This window comes from Protopterus annectens, chromosome 3.part0, assembly GCF_019279795.1.
Source record: "Protopterus annectens isolate FY-2018-M chromosome 3.part0, PAN1.0, whole genome shotgun sequence".
Taxonomy (NCBI): Eukaryota; Metazoa; Chordata; order Ceratodontiformes; family Protopteridae; genus Protopterus; species Protopterus annectens.
The window spans coordinates 190610175-190630820 of NC_056731.1; the positions used below are offsets into that span (position 1 = coordinate 190610175).

Genomic DNA, 20646 nt, shown 5'->3' on the forward strand with positions numbered 1-20646 from the left:
TCTGGGATTCATGGCATCTTGCATCCTACTAATCCCATGTGCAAAGCTGCATATGAGGAAACTTCAATGGTACCTAAAAAACTTATGGTCTCAACACAGCCACAGCTTGGAAACAATTATACCACTCATTCCATGCCTTCAAAAGGAATTTTTGTGGTGGGCTCAAGCATGCCAAAGAAACGCAGATCTCCCTTTCTGTGTACCTCAAGCAACTCAAATCATCACAACAGATGCCGCAGACTACGCCTGGGGAGCACACATGGCAGATCAGTGCATTCAGGGAAAATGGTCCCAAAAAGAGAAGCACCTACACATCAACCAAAAGGAGATGCTAGCCGTGCAAAATGCTCTTATGACCTTCAAAGACCTACTGCATCCAGGCCCCAGCTGTTGATAAGGACAGACAACACCACAGTGATGTGGTACATAAACAAACAGGGGGGAACTCATTCATACCCCCTGTGCAGGCAAGCCATGACCTTATGGAACACAGCACTGGAATTGCAAATTCAACTACAGGCACAATTCCTGCCAGGGAAGGAAAACTCACTGGCAGACAACCTAAGCAGAAATATGACAGATCCACACGAATGGAAGTTGCATCCTCAAGTTTTCACAAAGTTAACTCAGGCATGGGGACAGCCAGACATAGATCTATTTGCTACCCACAAAAATTACCAGTTGAAAAAATTTTGTTCAAGGTCCTATCATCCACAGGCCTGGAAAGTGGACGCACTCTCTTTCATTTGGACAACATTGACAGTTTATGCCTTCCCGCCTCTTCCTCTACTCACCAAAGTTCTATTAAAAGCCAGAGCAGAGAGGCCGCAAATGATTCTCATTGCTCCAGACTGGCCAAGACAACACTGGTGTCCGCTCCTGAAGGGCCTGACACATTCCCCGCCATGGATCCTACCTCTAGTCCCTCTTCTGTTGTCCCAGCACATCTACAAAACCCTTCACAGCCAGCTCAAAACCCTAAATTTAGCTGCATGAAGAATTCCTTAATTTCCCAATAGACTCTCCTTTCCAAGGAGGTGCAGGATGTCATCTTGGAGGCCAGAAGACCTTCTACTAGAATAGCCTACCCAGCCAAATGGAAACGATTTTGTGCCTGGAATCAAGAAAAGGGCCAGAATCCTTGGGTAATAAATATACCTCAAATTTTACAGTACCTAGCTGAGATGTTAAATAGTGGACTTTCCTTCTCCTCCATCAAGATCCACGCTTCAGCCATTTCTGCACAATACAACACAGATCCTCCTTTATTCTCACATCCTCTCTTAAGGCAGTTCCTCAGAGGGGCAAAAAATATAAAACCCCCAAGGAAACCACCAGTCCCTGCTTGGGACCTCAACTTCGTATTGGAAAAGCTGACCCTTCCCCCCTTTGAGCCAGCTTCTTCAACAGAACTACAATACTTGTCATGGAAAACAGCCTTTCTTCTGGCTATCACCTCAGAGTTTCCTTATGAACCAACCCTACCTTTATGCCAAAGGTAGTATCCAGTGTAGCTTTGAATCAGACTATCCACTTACCTACTTTTTATCCAAATCCACAAAACAAAGGGGAAAGACTACTACATTCCTTGGACATTCACAGACAACTTCATTATTATTTGGATAGGACAAAGCCATTCAGGAAATCTAAGCAACTCTTTGTGTCCTATGCTACAGGTGCTCAAGGAAAGGCTATTTCCAAACAGACAATTTCAAAATGGATAGCCCACTGCATACGCTTTTGTTACTCATTTCATGGAAAAACTGTGCCTGCATGCATCAGATCCCACTCCACCAGGGCCACAGCTACCTCTGCAGCTTTCCTCAGGGAGGTCCCTACCAAGGACATTTTGGAAGCAGCCACTTGGAGTTCAGTGCACACTTTCTCCAAGCACTATCACCTTCCACTATACTCTAAATCTAGAGTGGGTTTTGCCACAGCAGTCTTGCAGGACATCCTCGCTCCTCCTAGTTCCACTTAGTGCCTACCACCCTTTCTTAGCTTTGGGATTCTTCCCATCTGTAATGACTGCAGCTGTATGCGTGATGAACATAGTACAGTTTTGTACCTACCATAAATGTAGATGATCGAGTGCTCATACAGCTGCAGTCCAGGTTTCCCCCCCCCTCCATCCCCTGTAAGAACAGGCCTTATGACAAACACCTTATCATACAACCTGTTTGGGGTATTCTTTTATGGTGTATTTGCTTGCAACTACTGTTTTTTGATTTTTTTCTATATTGCATGTTTGCATAACATTATGTTTTGCCTTCCTTCTGGGGGCACCTGACATCTGGGGCAAGAAAAACTGAAGAAAATGGCGTCAGCTGCCTCTTTTGTTCCCCTGCCGCATTGACGTCAGGGAAGAAGCGATGGCAACCAACGCTGGACCTAGACTTTGGAATTCAGCCGACCGAGGACCCGCCTGATGGCAGGATAACCCATCTGTAATGACTGCAGCTGTATGAGCACTCTAACATCTACATTTATGGTAGGTACAAAACTGTACTTTCAGCAGCTTAATCCAGGGTTTCCAGGCATTCTCGTTCTCTTTGTGAGAAAAAATGTAACTTTTATACAACTTTTCTTTAATTTTTAGTGTGAGTGTGTGTATAGCTCCCTTTTTAGTCTAAACTCTCTTAGTTGATTTTTTTCTAGTTATCCTCCCCCTTCCTTCGTGGTTCCGTCAGTGTTGTGTGTGTGTGTTTGGGGCCTAGTGTGTGTGAGTTACTTTCTTGAGTATGTCTGAGGCCCCAAAGATAATGTTTTCTAAGTGCGCCGAGTGTGGCCATAAGCTGTCCCCAGCGGATGGCCACACTCTGTGTATTGTGCCTTGGGGTTGAACACCTGTCCTCTGGTTATACCATTTGTGCAGCGTTCAACCCCAGGGCACTGAAGGACTGGAGGTCTAAGCTGATTCTGGCGGGTCTTCTGCCCTCAGACTCTGCTTCTACCTCCGGTCCTCCCGTGGCTCCTGCTGCGGCGGCTGCCACTCCTTTCCCTCCCCCCGGCCGGGACTCAACCTCCCGCTTTAGGCTAGGAGGAGAGGGAGGTCAGGAAAGAAAGGAGGATGGAGAAGCACCACAAGCGGCGGGCCGAAGCCTCTGCTTCGGCACCCCGGCTAAGCGGTCTTCTCCCTCCAGGTCTTCTGGTTCTCCTCCTTCTCGGATCCTGTCCCTGTGCTTTTCACCGGATGCTGAGGAGGAGGAGACCCGATCTCCTTTGAGGTCATCGAGGTGACACTCCCGCCCCGCCACGATGGCCTCGTCGAGATCTACAAGAAGTCTCACAGATGCAGATTTGGACCGGATGATGAGATGATTCCTCCAGGCCCAACTGCAGATGGGAGTACTCCTGCCTCCTCCCCCTCTTCTTTGCCCCGATAGCTCCTTCTCCGTCCCGTTTCCCAGGTTCGGAGTCCTTGGAGCCGGGGGTGTGTCGGTGCCGATAGTCTCGGGTACTTCTGCGCCCACACTTCCCTCGAGTCTGTCGGGTCCATTCTCTTTGGATCTGAGCTCTCGGAGCAGAGGGCTGAGCTTCGGATCCAGCGGTATCTGTATGCCTTCGGCTCCATCCGGGTCGGAGCATGCTGGTCCATCGGATCCGATTGCTTTGGCGCCGGCACCGATCCGTCTGTTGGATCCGAGGGAGAGTCTGCTTTCGGATCCCAGAGAGAGCAGCTCTCCCTCTGCATTCGACGTGGTGGAGAGGGTTCTGTTGAGGGATTCCAGGCCCCTGACCCTTGCCACGGCTCCACCCTGCACTCCTTCTCAGTTGGGCCCGGCTTCCATCACCCGGCCCCAGGGACAGCCTGCTTTGACGTCCCAGGTAGTTCCAGTGGAACAAGACGTTGCTGGTGAGACCTCCTCGGACAGCCCCCCCGAGGAGGTCCCTCACAAGCGAAGGTGCAAGAGGAGGCACCTGGACTTCCCCGAGACCTTGACTGAGGACACTGATTTGGAGGAAGGGGAAGGCTCCCCAAGATCACCCCCCGAAGATGTCTCATTTGGTGACATCACGGAGATGCTCAGAATAAAGGGGGGGGGTGGTCTGCCCCAAAGCCTACCTCGGACGAATCCGTGTTCCTGAAGGCGTTTGAAGCAGGCCCGTCTACCTCTTGGGTGTCCCCTCCGGCCGGCCCCCTGGTAGACTTGATCACTACCAGGGCGTGGAAGGTGCCGGACACTGGAGCCAGTCCCCAAGCGCCCGGACAAGATCCTTAGCCCACCCTCTGACAAGTCCCACTGGAGTAAGGGTCCCCCTGTAGATGCCATGTTGGTGGCGGCGGCCACCAAGAGGGAACTTGCTCAGGATAGTCCCTCGGTTCATCCCCCAAGCAAGGAGTCTCGGTCGATGGACCACCTAGGGAAGTGGGTGTTTAGTTCAGCTACCTTCTCTGTGAGATCGCTGAATTACTTGGCACACGTGCTCCGACTGCAGCGGGAACTTATCAAAGAGTACGCTGCGTCGCCCCCTGAATCCATGTCGGCGGAGGACAAACAATTGCACTCCACCCGGATGGCCACTCTCCGATCCATATCTAACACCTCTATGCGACTTCTGTCTCATGCCACGGAAGGAGCCACTAGAGCCGGTGGAGCGGGCCTTGTTATGAGACAACAGGCCTGGCACCGGCACTGCGAATTCGCGGAACCCTTTAAGGCGTCATTCGCTATTGCCCCTTTTGATGGTTCTGCCCTCTTTGCCAAAACCGTACGCGATAACTTGGTCCAGAGTGAAAAGGACGGGAAGATGTTGTCTGCCATCGGAGTCCACTTCTGTGCTCCCCAGAGGTCCTTTCCTAAGAACCAAAAGGGACAAAAGATGATGTGGTTCCGGAAGTCTCAACAGTCCCATCCCGCTCTGGACTCCCAGCCCTTCCGCGACAGGGTAGACACCGCCCTAGAGGCAGAGGGGGCCCGCGGAACTTTGGATCCAGGGTACCCTTCTCGGACCAACCCACGCAACACCCCTGAGGGGTTGCCCGACTGCTCCACTCTGGAGGCATTCACAGCGTCAAGCACCCAGCAGCTTGGGAGTCCATCACGACAGACCGCTGGGTGCTTCGCATCATATCCAGAGGATACCAAATTCCCTTTTCTCGTTACCCATGCAGCCCCAGATACCTCCCTGATGTCCCACCCGAGCAGAGGGAGGCCGCAGCAATGGAAATCCAACATTTTCTGAAAAAAAAGAGCCATCCAACATGTCCCCCCAGACCAGTGTGGGTCCGGGTTTTACTCCAGGTTCTTCTTGGTGCCAAAAAAGACGGGGGACTTCAGACCGATCCTAGACTTTTCTTCCCTGAACCTATCGGTGACCAAAGAGAAGTTCCGCATGTTCACTCTTCAATCCATTCTCCCCGTTTTGCGGGAGAACAATTGGATGTGCTCTATAGACCTCAAGGATGCATACTACCACATTCTGATGGACAGGCGATCCAGGAGGTTCCTCCGCTTCCGTCTGGGAGCCAGTCATTTCCAATTCAGGGTCCTCCCCTTTGGTCTCACCACAGCCCCCAGGGTGTTCACCAAAGTGTTAGCAGTGATAGCAGCCCACCTGAGGCTCCAGGGAATTCAGGTCTTCCCGTTCCTGGATGACTGGCTCCTGACCACCCCGACAAGGCATCTACTCTGTTCAGCCAGAAACTACTTTCTTCGTCTAGCTCCCCGGCTGGGGATCACTATCAACATAGAGAAGTCGTCTCTTACTCCGACTCAGACTATAGGCTTCATAGGGGCCAGATTGGACATAAACAAGCTCCTAGCTTTCTTGACCACAGACCGGCTACTATCCCTGAGGCTACATGTGCAGGCCATTCTGCAATCTCCAGCTCCCCCTGGCGGAATTGGTCCTGAGGGCTCTTGGCTTGATGGCAGCAGCGATCATCCTATTGACAATGGCACGTTTGAACATGAGGGTCTTACAGTGGACCCTCCAGGTCCAGTGGTCCTTTCTTCACTACCCTCTGAGCCTTCCCGTTCCCCTCAGCAGGGCCTGCAAGAGGGCCTTCCTATGGTGGCTGCAATCTCCAGACCTTCAGCAAGGACACCCCTTTTCTATGACCCCTCCACTAGCCACGGTGACCACAGACGCCTCCCGCCTCGGGTGGGGGGGGCATTGTTCGGACAGGACAGTCCAAGGCACGTGGGACCTCACGGAGACCTCACTACATTTCATTCATCACTTCACTCACTTCATTTGTTAGCAACCGTCCCTCCCTCCTGCCCCCTCACTTGCAAATGTTCTCATACTCAGGTCCATGGGTTTTACCCACTTATCTTGGGATTAATCATTGCTAGCAGTTTCTGCTTTTGGGCAAACTTGATCTGAGGTCAGTCAGGGTTGGCAGGGGATTATGGGTAGGGGGAGGAGCTTGGAGCTTGGATCTAAAGCTGTTGAAAACTGCCTGCTCGGATCCAAGGTCGGATCCGATTCCCAAAGGTTGCTAACAAATGAAGTTTACCTAGTCAGATGGAACGTTATGGTGAGTACATAACTTCTTATTTCTTCTGATTACCAGGATTTGCCCTTGTGTACCTATGAGGATTCTGATGCAGGGGATTCCATTCCATCTGCTTCCCCTCCAGAAGATTTTTCTTTTGGTGAAATCCTGCACACTCTTAGGGAGCATTTCTGCTGGGAAAGCCAGGAATACTCTGACTCCAAAAAGAGGCTTAGGGAATTCTTACTCCTCCCTCAACACAGGCCTTTAGCTATCCCTCCTGTTCTGGACATTGTAGATGATGCCTTCTTGGAATGTAGCCTGGCCCCAGACACTACCTCCAGCTCTCAGAAAACCTGACAGGTATTAGAGTACCTGACTCTCACAGGTTCATCTTCAATAATCCTACTGTGTATCCAGAGACCATTTCCCAAGGAGCAAAAGGCATTAAGGCTACTACTGCCAAAAACCCTACCCCCTCTGATAGAGATTCCAGGGCATTTGACAGATGGGGTAAGAAGGTATACACTTCTGCTACTTTGGCCATTAGGGCCTTAAACTGCCAGTTTCATATGTTAAAGTATCAGCAGCATATTATGGGACTACTTAAACAGAAAATTATGTTGATTCCTGACAGTGTTGAACATAAAGAATTACAAGATTTATTGCATTCTGCTGAACAAGTTGGTAAACATACTTTGCAGTGTGGTTTTGACTCTTTAGAAGCGTTTTGCAGGGCTGCTGTCACTGGGTCTGTACTTAGAAGGCATGCTTGGGTTAAGGAGCAAAACTTGCCAGGTCATGTTAAAGCTGAATTACTGGGTGCTCCCTTTAACCAAGACTGCCTGTTTAGCAACAAAAACAGAAGTTGTTCTTAAAATGATGGAGGAAAAAGCTAAATCCATGCAGACTGTTAAAGATTTCCTGCAAGTACAGCCTCCCAGGTTTAGTAGGCATTGGCCTTCTAAGAATTGGTCCTTTCCAGTCTCTTCCAGGCCTTCAGTCCAAACTCAGGAACAACAGACCACCTAGGCTACTGTCTCAAGGTACACACAGGCCTAAGCAGTGGGGGGCTCCCACTTCCAAAACTGAAAGTAGTAAGACACCCCCTATGGAAAATGTCACAGTGACTTCAGCTTAACCCTGCCAAGCCCTGCTCAACTGCCTGCTCCCTTAGAGGGAAAGATCACCCTGCATGCAAAAAACTGGGAACTCATTACCCAGTACAAATGGGTTTTAAATATAGTTTTCCAAGGATACAGATTCCACTTCCACAGCTTACCAACCCCAAACCTTTGGCCAGACCTACCCCCAAATCAGTGGGCAGAGGCTCAACAGCTGGTTCTCTCTCTTCTAAGTATCAGGTCTATTCAACCTTTCCCAGCAGAAGAAAGGGGACATGGTTTTTACTCAAAACTTTTTTTGGTACCCAGAAAAGATAGCTCCTGGCATCCCATCCTGGACCTCTCTATTCTAAACACCTTTTTGGTAATCCCAAAATTCAAAATGCTAACACTTCAACAGCTGCTTCCTATGCTTGGCAAAGATGCCTGGCTGACTTAAAGGAAGCTTACCTGCACATTCCAATATGGGAATCTTGCAGGAAATACCTATGCTTCAGAGCAGGCTCCATGCACTATCAGTTCTCTGGACTTCCCTTTGGCTTATCTATTGCACTCAGGGTATTCACAAAGTGTCTAGCTCCAGCCCTTGCATTTCGCAGGCAGATACATATTCAGATATAGCCATACCTGAAAGATTGTCTGATTCAGGCAGAAAGCCAGGACATGGTATTAAAACATCTGGCATTTGTAAAAGATGCTTCTAACCTCGCTGGGGTAAACCATAAATGAAAAGAAATCTCATGTAGTACCCTGCCAACAAATTGTATTCTTGCGAGCAAGCTTGAACACAACTTCCCAGATGGCTTACCTCATGCCAGAGAAACAAGTTTATTTGACAGCCTACTTCAAACTACTGGCCACAAAGACCCAGATATCTGCAAGGAAAATTCTGCAAGCCCTGAGGTTCATGGCCTCTTGCATTCTACTAATTCCATATGCAAGACTGCATATGAGGAAACTACAGTGATATCTAAAAAGCCTATGGTGTCAACATTCTCAGGACCTGGAATCAGATTCCTATCATTCCTTGTATAAAGACAGAGTTCCTTTGGTGGGCAGAGGCCTGCCACCTCAATAAGGGGCTCCCTTTCAATATACCCCCTGCCGCCCAAACCCCGACTACACACGCATCAGACTATGCATTGGGGGGCTCACTTGGTAGGGCAGTGCATTCAGGGCAAATGGAACCCGAGTCAGATGCCCCTGCATATCAACCAAAAAGAAATGTTAGTTGTGCAGAAATCCCTGACAGCCTTCAAAGACCACATCCTTCCAAGACAATTATTGGTAAAGACAGACAACATCACAGTTATGTGGTACATAAACAAGCAGGGGGAACCCACCTGTACTCTCTCTGCAGACTAGCCATGGCTCTGTGGAACACAGCCTTGAGATACCAAGTGCACCTACAAGCTCAATTCCTGCCAGGCAACCTAAATTCACTGCCAGACATCCTAAGCAGAAATCTCATGGACCCACACAAATGGAAACTGGAACCAAAAATATTCAACCTCCTGAGGAACAAATGGGGGACTCCAGAGATAGACCGGTTTGCCTCCCCTCAGAACTACCAGTTGGACAAATTCTGCACAAGGACTCCCCACAGTCAAGCTTGGAAAGTGGATGCCCTGTCCTTTACCCGGGAAAGCCTCTCAGTTTATGCCTTTCCCCCTCTGCCTCTCCTCTCGAAAGTTCTGCTAAAGATCAAGCAGGACAAACCAAGGACAATACTGATTGCACCAGACTGGCCTCGCCAGCACTGGTACCCCCTCTTGCGCAGTATGATACTGCTGGGTCCATGGCACCTACCTCAGACATCTTCCCGGCTGTCCCAGCAGGTGGGCCAGATTCTGCACCCTCAGCTTCAAATTCTGAACCTTGCAGCCTGGCTAATTCCTTGAGCTCTCCAATAGCATCCCTCAGTAAGCAGGTGCTAGATGTCATTCTGGAAGCAAGGAGACCTAGTACTAGAAATTCCTATGCTGAAATGTGGAAAATATACTGTTCCTGCAGCCAGACTCAGGGGATGGGCACTACAGTGCCCAGCTTACCTCATATTCTTCAGTACTTAACAGAAATGCTCCACAAGGGCCTATTCTTCTCGTCAATTAAAATTCATGTCTCTACCATTTCAGCACATTATAATACTGATCCACCCCTCTTCTCTCACCCCCTGTTAAAGCAATTCCTCAGAGGGGCTAAAAATTTAAGACACCCCCCCCCCCAGGCGAGCCCCTACTCCAGCCTGGGACCTTAACTTTGTATTGGAGAAGCTCACTCTCCCTCCATTTGAACCAGCTGCAACTGCAGAGTTGAAATTCCTTTCTTGGAAAACGGCCTTCCTTATAGCCATTACTTCCTTCATGCCATCACTTCAGCAAGAAGAGTGTCTGTATTACAGGCCCTCATGGCAGTGGAGCCTTTCTTTATCTTCCATGCAGACAGGTTTTCCCTCAGGACCAATCCTTCCTTTATGCCCAAGGTGGTGTCTAGTGTGGCCCTAAATCAATCCAGTCATTTGCCTAAATTTTTTCCCAAATCCACAAAACAAAGGAGAAAGAATACTGCATTCCTTGGATGTGCACAGACAACTTGGATTTTATTTGGACAGGACTAAGCCTCTGAAAATTTTTGAATAGCTGCTATTTGGCTTTGCTGCAGGGGCAGAGGGGAAGGCCATTTCAAAGCAAACCATTTCTAAATGGATAGCCCATTGCATTCATTTCTGCTATAAGCACCATGGAAAACCTACCCCACAAGGGGATTAGACCACATTCCACCAAGGCTGCATTTACCTCTACACCCTTTCTCAGAGGAGTCCCTACCAGGGACATCCTAGAAGCTGCTACCTGGAGCTCTGTACATACCTTCACCAAGCATTACCACATGCCTATTTTTTCTAAATCCAGAGCTGGTTTTGCCACTGCAGTTTTGCAGGGCTTAATAGTTGGCCCTAATGCTCTCTAACTTCCTCCTCCCTTCATTTGCTTTGGGAATCAATGCAAATGTAATGATTACAACAGTGAAACACGAAGAATATAGTACAGTTGTGTACACTTACCATAAATGTAGATGTTCAAGTGTATTTACTGTTGCAGTCCTGGTTACCCTCCCTCCAACCCCCTGACTTCTCTTGGCTCTACCTTTTCTTCTTCTCTGGTGTATTTGCTTTTTGTTGGAGGTTTATCATAAAATATAATTGCTTCCCATTATGGGGGCACCTGACATCTGGGGCAAGAAAAACTGATGTAATGTCGTCGGCTGCATGTTTTATACCCCTGACGACCTGACGTCATGGAAGAAGAGAGAGCATCTGAAGCAGGAATCCAAGACTCTGGTATTCAGGCCAGCCGAGGGCTACCTGCAGGCAGATAACCCAAATGTAATAACTGCAAGAGTGAATACACTCTAACATCTACATTTATGGTAAGTGTACAGAACTGTACTTTTTTTGACACTGCTGGGATTCATGGCCTCTGCTATCCCCATCTTGCGCTTTGCCAAACTTCACATGAGGAAGTTCCAGTGGTTTTTGAAGACAGTTTGGTCCCAGCATGCTCATCCCGTGGAGGCTTTGATTCCTTTTCCCCCTTGCTAGAAAATACAGCTGGGTTGGTGGATGCTGCAACTCAGTCAGAATCCTGGCTTACCACTTCAGATACCTCAGCCAGTAAAGAAACTTTGCAGATGCCTCCGATTTAGGCTGGGGGGCAACATTTGCTGCCAAAATGGTGCAGGGTCTTTGGTCCCCCTCTCAAAGAAGGGATCACATCAACATCAGAGAAACTGATTTTAGCCCTGCAGACCTTTCATTCAATATTTCTACCAGGACCTCTCAGGATTCTTACAGAGACAGTACTGTAGTTCTTTGATACTTAACAGGCAGGGGGCACAGAATCGTTTTTGTCGCTCAGCCATCAAAACATGGGAGTTGGCTATTCAGTACAAAGTGCCACTGCATGCACTGTACCTTCCCTGTGCTCACTGAACTTTGTGGCAGATGCATTAAGTAGCCCCATGACAAAATCCCACAACTGGATGCTTCACAGGGATGTGTTTCTGCGTCTAGTTTCAGTGGAGTACTCCAGAAATGGATCTTTTTGCCTCCCTTCTGAACAGATGACTTCCTCTCTCTTGTGCCAGGGTCCCTCACCCTCAGGCTTGGAAGGTGGATACTCTATCCTTGTAATGGAAGGAGACCTTTCTTTTTGCATTCCCCCTTCGCTTTAATTCAAAATGTCCTGTTGAAAATTCTACAGGACAAACCAAAAATCTTGCTAGTGACCTCCTTTTGGCCATGACAGTTTTGGTTCACTCTTCTGCAATTAGCCAAGGACCATCACTGCAAGCTGCCTCACTGGATAGACCTGCTCACTCAGAACAAGGGATGTCTGATTCATCCACAACTGTCAACTCTGCAGTTGACTTTTTGGATGATCAACTTTTGATTCCTTTCAGGCACCTGTGGTCTAAGGACATGCTTTGGGTTTTGCAGGAGGCCAGGAAATCCAGCACTAAGAAATCTTATTTTCTATCTTGTACCAAAAAAGAAGAGGACCCCTTCTTGGCGGTTATTCCTTTAGTGCATTCTTACCTTTGTGAGTTCCTTAACAGTGATCTTTCTTATTCATCTGCCAAGGTCCCCTGAAAAGCCTTGTCTGCTTGCTTGCCTTTAACTCCCCCCCTTAGCTTTCACTCTAGAGGTTAATCTTTACCTCAGAGGCACCCTACACATGAAACCTCCCAGAAAGCCAATTCCTCCCTCTTGGGATCTCAGCTATGTGTTAGAGAAGCTTACCCAGGGCCCTTCTGAGCCAGTGGCCTCTCTTTCTCTAAAGTTTTGCACTTGGTAAACAGTGCTAATGTTAGTTTTAACCTCTGCTAGTAGGGTCTCTGAGATTTAGGCATTAATGGCTTCACCCCCCCCCTTTTATGTTTTTTTCACAAGGATAGAGTATCTTTGCGAACTAATCCTTCCTTTATGCCAAAAGTAGTCATTGAGTTGTCTCTGAATCAGTCTATCCGGTTGCCTACTTTTTCCCTCCTCCTCAGTCTCCTATTGAGGGGATTCTGCATTCCTTGGATGTGCACACAGCTCAGATTCTACCTTGACAAAACTAAGTCTCTTAAGAAATCTAATTAACTTTTTGTGTCTTTTCATCCTAGGACTCTGGGTTTATCTGTTTCTAAGCAAATAATTTCTTCATGGCTCTCTAAGGCCATTGTGTGTTGCTGTGATTTTCATGGAAAGTCCTTACCTTCTTCTGTTAAGGCCCATTCCAGCAGATCAGTTGCATCCTCAGGGGCTTACTTCAAAGGACTGGATGCTCAATCCATTTTGGAAGTTGCTACCTGGTTTTTATATTCATAACTTTACAAAGCATTACAGATTTGATAATATCTCTAGATCCAGAGCAGGATTTGCCAAGCAGTCCTGCATGCTTCTATGGAAAATGTTTCTGTTTTAGTCATCCTTTCTTCCTTCCCCCTCCCTGGGATCCCTTTCAGCTTTTGTACTCTCCCACATGTAAAGAATACTGCAAGATTGAATAGAAGGGCATAGAGTAGTTGTGTAAAATCTTACCAAAACCATGGATGTCGTTTTCTTCTATCTTGCAGTATTCTAGCCCACTCGCCTTACCCCTACACCTTGGTCTTTACTAGGATGACTCCTTTTATTTAATTCCCTGTGGATTTTTATTTTTCTTCATGATGCTACCTTATTCTGAGGATTATGTGTGTGGACATCCCTTTTATGGCTGACGTTCTGTGCCCCTTTGTGCGATATCCCATGTACAGGCAGTGGCATTAAGCTTTTGTGTAAAGGCTAGACGTCTGGTTGTGGAGCGGAATACAACGCATATGTGAAGAATACTGTGACACAGAAGAGAAGGACATCTATGGTTATGGTAAGATTTTACACAACTATTTTTTTTCCACAGTTTAAATACCTATCCATCAAATGAATTAGCAGATGGAGCTGTTAAAGTAGTGGATAGGATGGTTAAGCCAGTTTTAGTTAAGCCGATATGGAATGAATAGAAAAGTATAGTGTTCAGGAGGTACAGATCACTTGCAGCCCTCTAAATTATTTCAAGCAAGGGGGTTCATTGTGGATGTTTTGGGAGTTGGAGGTTCCAATAGAATTTGCTCAAAAAAGCTTATACTCAAGTGCCAAATACACTAAGTATTTAAGCAGCTTACAGTAAGGGATAGATTTAGGAGGAGAACGTGTGCACACACACACACACACACACACACAGCAACTAACAGGTGAAGAGCGAGTGTGCAGTAAATTGGATAAATATAAGTTTAAGGAACCAAGGTAAATATACATTCCCAGACTGTGGAAACCAGCAACATAAGATAATAAATGAGATTATGCACGAGTGGCAGAAAGCTGCTACTGTAAATGAAAATGTAGGTAGCACATTTTTCATGTTAAACTAAGCAGTCATTGAGAATCAAGAATCTGGTAGACGGCGTTGCACATGGCCTTTTTGGTAGAATGACAGCCACATTAAGGTTCAACAAAATTAGTCTACTTGGGATGTGAGATTTAACAGTTTTGTAACATTAAACACCGCAGTGCACTTTCAATTGAAAGAAGTAATTGCAAATTACAATTTCTTCTGCAAGAGTTTAAATTAGCTTGCTGCTCAGTCCTTCACTTACATCTGTTTTAAGTGAAGCTGAAAGGCGTATAAGCTGGTATAACACATTACTACGGTTCAAATATTTCAAGGAGCTTTTTGAGCAGGAGCTATTTTTTGCAACATTTCTTTTAGAGGTATTTTGTGGGTTTTGCCTCTCACTTGACTGGGTTGAACTTTGCATTCTTTGCTTTCATATTTTCTTTACGTAAGAGAGCATACTTCATCACGTTGGGGTGGTCTAGGCCCTTTGCTTTCAGTTTTTGAAAATGGGTATGTTTGAATACTTGACTCCTTGCTGCTTTGTGCCCCCTCAGTTGCTGCTTCATTCTTGTGTTGGATGCATTATCAGTGTTTATCTGAGCTCCAGAAAAAAATACTCATTCTAGCTTGCATAAGTGGTGGGGGATTTCTGTGCTATGAAATGTTGAGCCATATTGCAAGAATTTTCTGTAGAAAATCCTCCTGTCATTCATTGTCTGTTAGCTTTATTGTCTGTAGTGTCTAATGCATTTTCTGTAAACTCAAGAATCAAGAGCAGGGGATAAAAATGGGGGTAGCAAAGGTCATCAAATCACAGAGCCTTTTTAAACGCATACTGTTCAGTTAGGAAGTTGATAGATTAATAGAATTACATTTTCTTAAAAGTAAAATGTCTGTAATTGCAACGCTTAGCACTAGTTGCTTAGTGCAGCTATCACTTAAGCCACAAAATCACAAATTTTAGAGGGTGGAGGGTTGTGGGAAGGAGGAAACTTTTGAACCCAAGCTCTGGGATGTTCCTATAAGTTGAGAGGTATGATTTACTGTAGTTTGCATTCTTTGTGGTTTTATATACATAGTTTTGGTGATTAATCATAAAACATGTTTTTGTTTTCCTCCTTTTGTCTAGCATTGCCTTTAGTCCAAGTTGATGAAAAAGGTGAAAAAGTCAGACCAAACCAGAATCGCTGCATTGTGATATTGCGGGAAGTACCAGAATCTACACCAGTTGAAGTAAGAGGCTATAGCACAGGGTGAATAAATACATAAATACATAAAGTTTTTGTAAATTAGAGTGTGGTTTATTTGTCTTGAATTTGCTAAAGAATGTTCATAGATTTTTAAAGGACATTGCTTTGTCATGCTGAAACAATAGTTCATTGCAGGGTGCTGCTCATAATAATGGAGGACTTTTTCATTTGTGTGAAGTTTTTGTATACATTTAAATGGCAAAACTCAAAAAGCTTAAGTGGCTGCCTTCATGGACAATTGTGGGAACATTGCATTGTGCGCAGAGTCACGTTGCATGTAAATGGAAATTGAGATATTTTAAACTCATGAATAGAGAATGGTACTAACAGCATTAACTATATGAAGCATTACTAATTTGTTTGATTACTTTCTTCACTAAATGCGTATGACAAGATGGTTAAAAGGATTGTACCACACAGTAAAAAAAGTTTCCTTATTTGCTTTCCAGAAAATTGATTTTCCTTGTATTATTAGCTACCTTTCTGAAGGTTGTTAGTGGATTGGTCAGTAGGAATCGGAACTGTTAATTTCAACTTCAGACTGAAGCATATTTATACTGACTCCTCTCTGTAGATGAGCATATACTGAAATTTCCTTTTGTGGTATTCCTGGCTTGGAGTCAACTTTTTTTTTTTGTTAATGTATTGTGTGCTTCTTTGCTTGGTCACTCAGTAGGCAGATGGGGAGCTAAGTCACCTGGTAAAGACACGGACATCTTGAGTGACATTTTTCCTGTAAAAAGCACAATTGAAATGTCACCAATACCTAGTTACACACAGGACATCTAGTTTGCAGTGGCAAGCACTACCCACAGAGCTGCACACCAAACAAGTCTGACATTGCATTATATTCTCACTCCATCTGTCTAATCAATAAAAAAGGGTCTGTTAACATGTATATGAACTTTCCCAGTATCTCCATTACCAGCTTGGTGGATATGGGCATCCCGAGGCAGTGTAGAAATTGCCTCATTTATACTGACAACCAGTTAATTCTCAAACAAACTGATATGGTATTTGTAAGATGTATTTACACAATGTCACTGGAGGCAAAGCTCTCACATAAAAGTACTCCTAATGTCCATAAGTTTGTCAGTAAGTTTGTCAGTGGTACACACGCTGTACCCATCACAAACGATACAAAAAAGACATGTAGACCCATATATGCTGAAGCACTTAAATGCAAACTTTCTAAACCCTAAAGACGACCTAGATGAAATACACATGACAAACACCCTCAGCAATACAGAATGCACTCTTTCAAAACAGCACCCACATCAGCACATACGGTCACATCTCATGGAGCCTCTGCTTCTAAGCCCATAAGATAAGCGACTACAGAATCTAATATTCTGGTCATTGGAGACAAAATTGTGTGAGACACTGATGTCCTTCTCACCAGGCTGAGTAAGAAAGTCGGTCAGTTTATCAGCGGCTAGGATCTGCCACATTCAGCACATCCTTGGGTCATTGGACCACAAGTAACCAGTGGGACACAGTTGCAGTCCATGTGGTTGTAAATGACCAGAGATGTTACTCCCTAGACTATATGAAGAGAGACATCATGGAGCTCCAGGAATGTGTCCCAGGCTGGTATGAGCCTAGGCCACAATATGAACAAAAGATGACTGACTTCAATAATTGGCTTAGTTTCTTGTGTCTTTCTAAGGGGGTGCAGTATTTATCAGCATGTTGGTAGATGGTGAGCAGATCACACTACTTTGCCAGAGATAGTCTTGCACCTCTCTTCTCTAGGCTTTTGAATAAAAGCTAAAACATTGTCTTCCTACTTAGTGCCTTTTTAGGCAATGACAAACTGAAAGTAGTTCTGACATAGCAAATCAAAACAAAGAAAATCTAAAGTTATTACTGCTCAGTGCTGGTAAACTCCCTTCACTAGAAGCTCTCTTTATGCTCCCTTCACCCTAGAGAATGCTGACATTTGTGCAGTCACTGAGACATGGTTTAAAGCCACGGAGAGTGCGCACAGTGCAAGGTTATGCCTTCTACACAGACAGAGAGTAAATGTGGTGGTGTCTTGATTTACATCAAAAATAAAGATACCTCAGGGCTGGTCAAAACAGGAGCTTCTCCATGTTCAAATCACCATAGGCAAAATCCAGTACCATTTCTTGCAAGTTATAGGCCCCCTCTGTGACCCAGGAAATCCATACATTGTATTTAAACTTAATGGAAACATTCACCATCCATCTCAATACCATATTCATGATAGACTTTAATTACCTAACTATTAATTGCGAATCTTATACTACACCAAAAGTACAGCCACAGAGATTCCTGGATTTTGTAAACACAAACTTCCTGGACCAGATTGTCAATAAACCAACCAGAGGTGCAGCTATATTGGATCTGGTCATCACTAATATGGGAGAGTGCTACACACGCCCCCCAGTGTAAGGTCTTTCCTGGCAAGGTCAGACCACAAAATGGTGTCCTTTGAAGTAAAAAAAAAAAAAAAAACTGGACCCGCAGCCTGCCCTTGAATATTCAGGAACTACTCTGAGACTTAACTTTCTGCTATTAAGTGATAACCTGGCAGCACCCAGCAGGATAAAAGCACTCGCATCAAACTAATTAATCAATTCTGAGGATAAGTAGTCTACCAAAGTTAAGGTAATTTTTGTCCTCCCAGGCCAAGGACCACCACAAGGCATTCTTTATTTGTTTCTGCAACCTCAAAGCCAGTATGCAGTTGTGTGCAGAGCTCGTAAATGGAACTATTTATACTGAACCACAAAGAGAGACTGTAGAAAAGATGATTAGTAAAGTAGAAGTTAAAAAAAAAAAAGAAGTTGAAGTTATGGAATGCCTGCAAAAGTGAAGGATTTAATGTAGAAGGTCTAAAACGGGTTACATCACAGCATGATGGAATGAGCCCCCAGAGTAAGGAGAAACAGGAAGACATATGAAGAAGAAATATGGACGTGGGAAAGAAAAAAAAAATATGGTGTGATATTTATGTAAAGGAGAAAGCAAAACTAATCGATACAAAAAGAGGAGCACCAAAATATTTTGAGAAGTACAGGCAAAGGAGTCCAAACATGGAAAACTTTGCAATTTAAAAAAAAAGACAGAGGAAAAGCAGAAAACATCAGTAATGGAGAAGTTAAAGAAACAGAAACTGAGGTTATTTAGTGCCTGCGAAGTGAAGGATTAATTGTAGAAAACCTAACTCAGGAAAACACCGCAGCAGGATAGAGCAGTGAACATCCAAATTAAGGAGAAACCAGTGGAATGGGAAGCAACAGGTCAGTTGCCATATGAAGATATTTTGTAGCCTTTCACAGGAAACCAGTGTAAACGTTCACTTGAAGTCGGACAGCAAGGTAAGGAATACAAAACTGGCAACTCTGATGCAGTCAGTGTTGAGTGACAGGCCATTGAGTTCCCATATGACAGAGCAACGGATGACACAGGATGAAAGTGAAGAGAAAGTGCCAGCAGAAGATGCTATAGAACTTATAGAATGCTTGCAAGAAATAGAGAACAAAAAATGTGCCTTCAGTTTAGAAGAAAATGAGCTAAGAGAAGAGTTGCTCGATTTAATAGAGATAGACATGTTAAGATCAATGAAAGAAATAGACTGTAGAAGGTCAATAAAACCCAAAAAGTTAGACGTTGGATAAAACAAATGAATACAGTAATTTGGACTGTTCATTGAGACCCATGCAGTATAACAGAAGTAAACAGGATATGTTATGGTACAGCTAAATTAAAGTTCTACCGCATGAACACAGGGTAGTAAGGGAAAGGAAGGGGAGAAATTGAATACCATCATGGAAGTATTGAATAGAGAAAACTGTAAAGCAATTAAGACAAGAAGTGTCACTGTTAAAGTATAGAAGAGGGAATAGATCATAAATGTCAAACTCAGGCCCGCTGGCCAAATCTGGCCCGCAGTGTAATTATATTTGGCCCACGAGAAAATACCAAATGTCTAGTAGAGCTGGCCCACCAGTATACACCGTTAATACTACAAATCCCAGAATGCTGTGCTGGTGCGTTGATGTGTCATTCAGGACCCACAAGTGCCCCCTCCTCTGTTGACATTCATTAGTGACCTCATGCTACCAGTCACATTGGGTCACCCCTCTCAAAAACGGCCAAACAAAAGGTTGAAAACAGAAGCTTTCTAGAAATGTAGGAAGCAGAATATTTGTTCACCAATGTAAAGGACAGACCTGTTTGTCTTGTGTGCGGAGCCAAAGTAGCTGTAACCAGAGTATAACGTAAGAAGACACTGAAACAAAACACCACGACAAGTACAAGGACCTAGACATAGAGCAAAAGCACCAGAAAGTAGAGGAGATGAAAAGAAGTTTAGTTTCACAACAGACTATGTTCACAAAAGCCATATCACAAAGTGAAGCTGCTGTAAAGGCTAGTTTTATTGTGGCAGCAGAGATTGCAAAATTAGCTGGGCCCTTTAATGAGGTAGAGTTTGTCAAAAAGTACATGATCAAAGTTTGCAACGTCGTGTGCCCAGATAAAAGGCAAGCATTTTTAAATGTAAGCCTTAGCAGAAACACAGTAGCTGATCATGCATGTGATCTTGCCACAAATCTACATGAACAGCTGATGGCAAAGGGAAAAGATTTTACTGCATTCTCCCTTGCTATGGATGAGAGCAGCAACACATCTGATACTGCCCAGCTGTCAGTCTTCATCCATGGAGTGGACTCAAATCTGTGCGTTACAAAGAAACTTTTGGGATTAAAATCAATGCATGGCACAACCACAGCAAAATAAATCTTTGAAGAGGTTTCCAAATGTGTAACTCAAATGTGGCTACCTTGGGATACACTTGTGGGACTAACAACAGACTGAGCACCCGCAATGTGCGGTCAAAAGAGTGGATTGGTGGCCAGGATTCGGGAGAAGATGCGGGAAGAGAACTGTGCAGGTGAGCTAACTGTTTATCACTGCATCATACACCAGGAGTCGTGTGGCAAAGCCCTGAAGATGGAACATGTTATGAGCACCGTAACACAAGTAGTTAACTATATAAGAGCTAAAGGTTTGAATCACCGTCAGTTCAAGTCTTTTCTGGAGGAGTGTTCAAATGCGCAGACGTGCCATATCACACAGAGGTGAGATGGCTAAGCAGAGGAAAAATATTGAACAGATGTTTCGAGCTGCGTGAGGAAATTTGTCAGTTTCTAGAAAGCAAAGGGAACGACACAGCAAAGCTCCAAGATAGAGTTTGTGCTGGCATTTCTCTGTGACATCACAAGTCATCTCAATGTGCAGAATCTGCAGCTTCAGGGGCGGGGCCATGTCATCACAGACATGTACGCTGCAGTGAGGGATTTTAAAACAAAATTGTGACTGTGGGAGACTCAGATGCTGCAAGGAAACCTGGGCCATTTTCCTTTTTGCCAAACCATAAA

The 20646-nt window shown here is 45.1% G+C and overlaps 1 protein-coding gene across 1 annotated transcript in view; it reads left to right on the plus strand.

Annotated features, from left to right (window-relative positions):
* Nucleotides 1-20646, plus strand: part of LARP4B (La ribonucleoprotein 4B) — a 2371531-nt gene that overhangs the window by 553226 nt on the left and 1797659 nt on the right. Inside the window, exon 5 of the mRNA XM_044065528.1 lies at nucleotides 15115-15218. Within this exon, the coding sequence (XP_043921463.1) occupies nucleotides 15115-15218 (104 nt within the window). The remainder of the gene's footprint in view (nucleotides 1-15114; nucleotides 15219-20646) is intronic.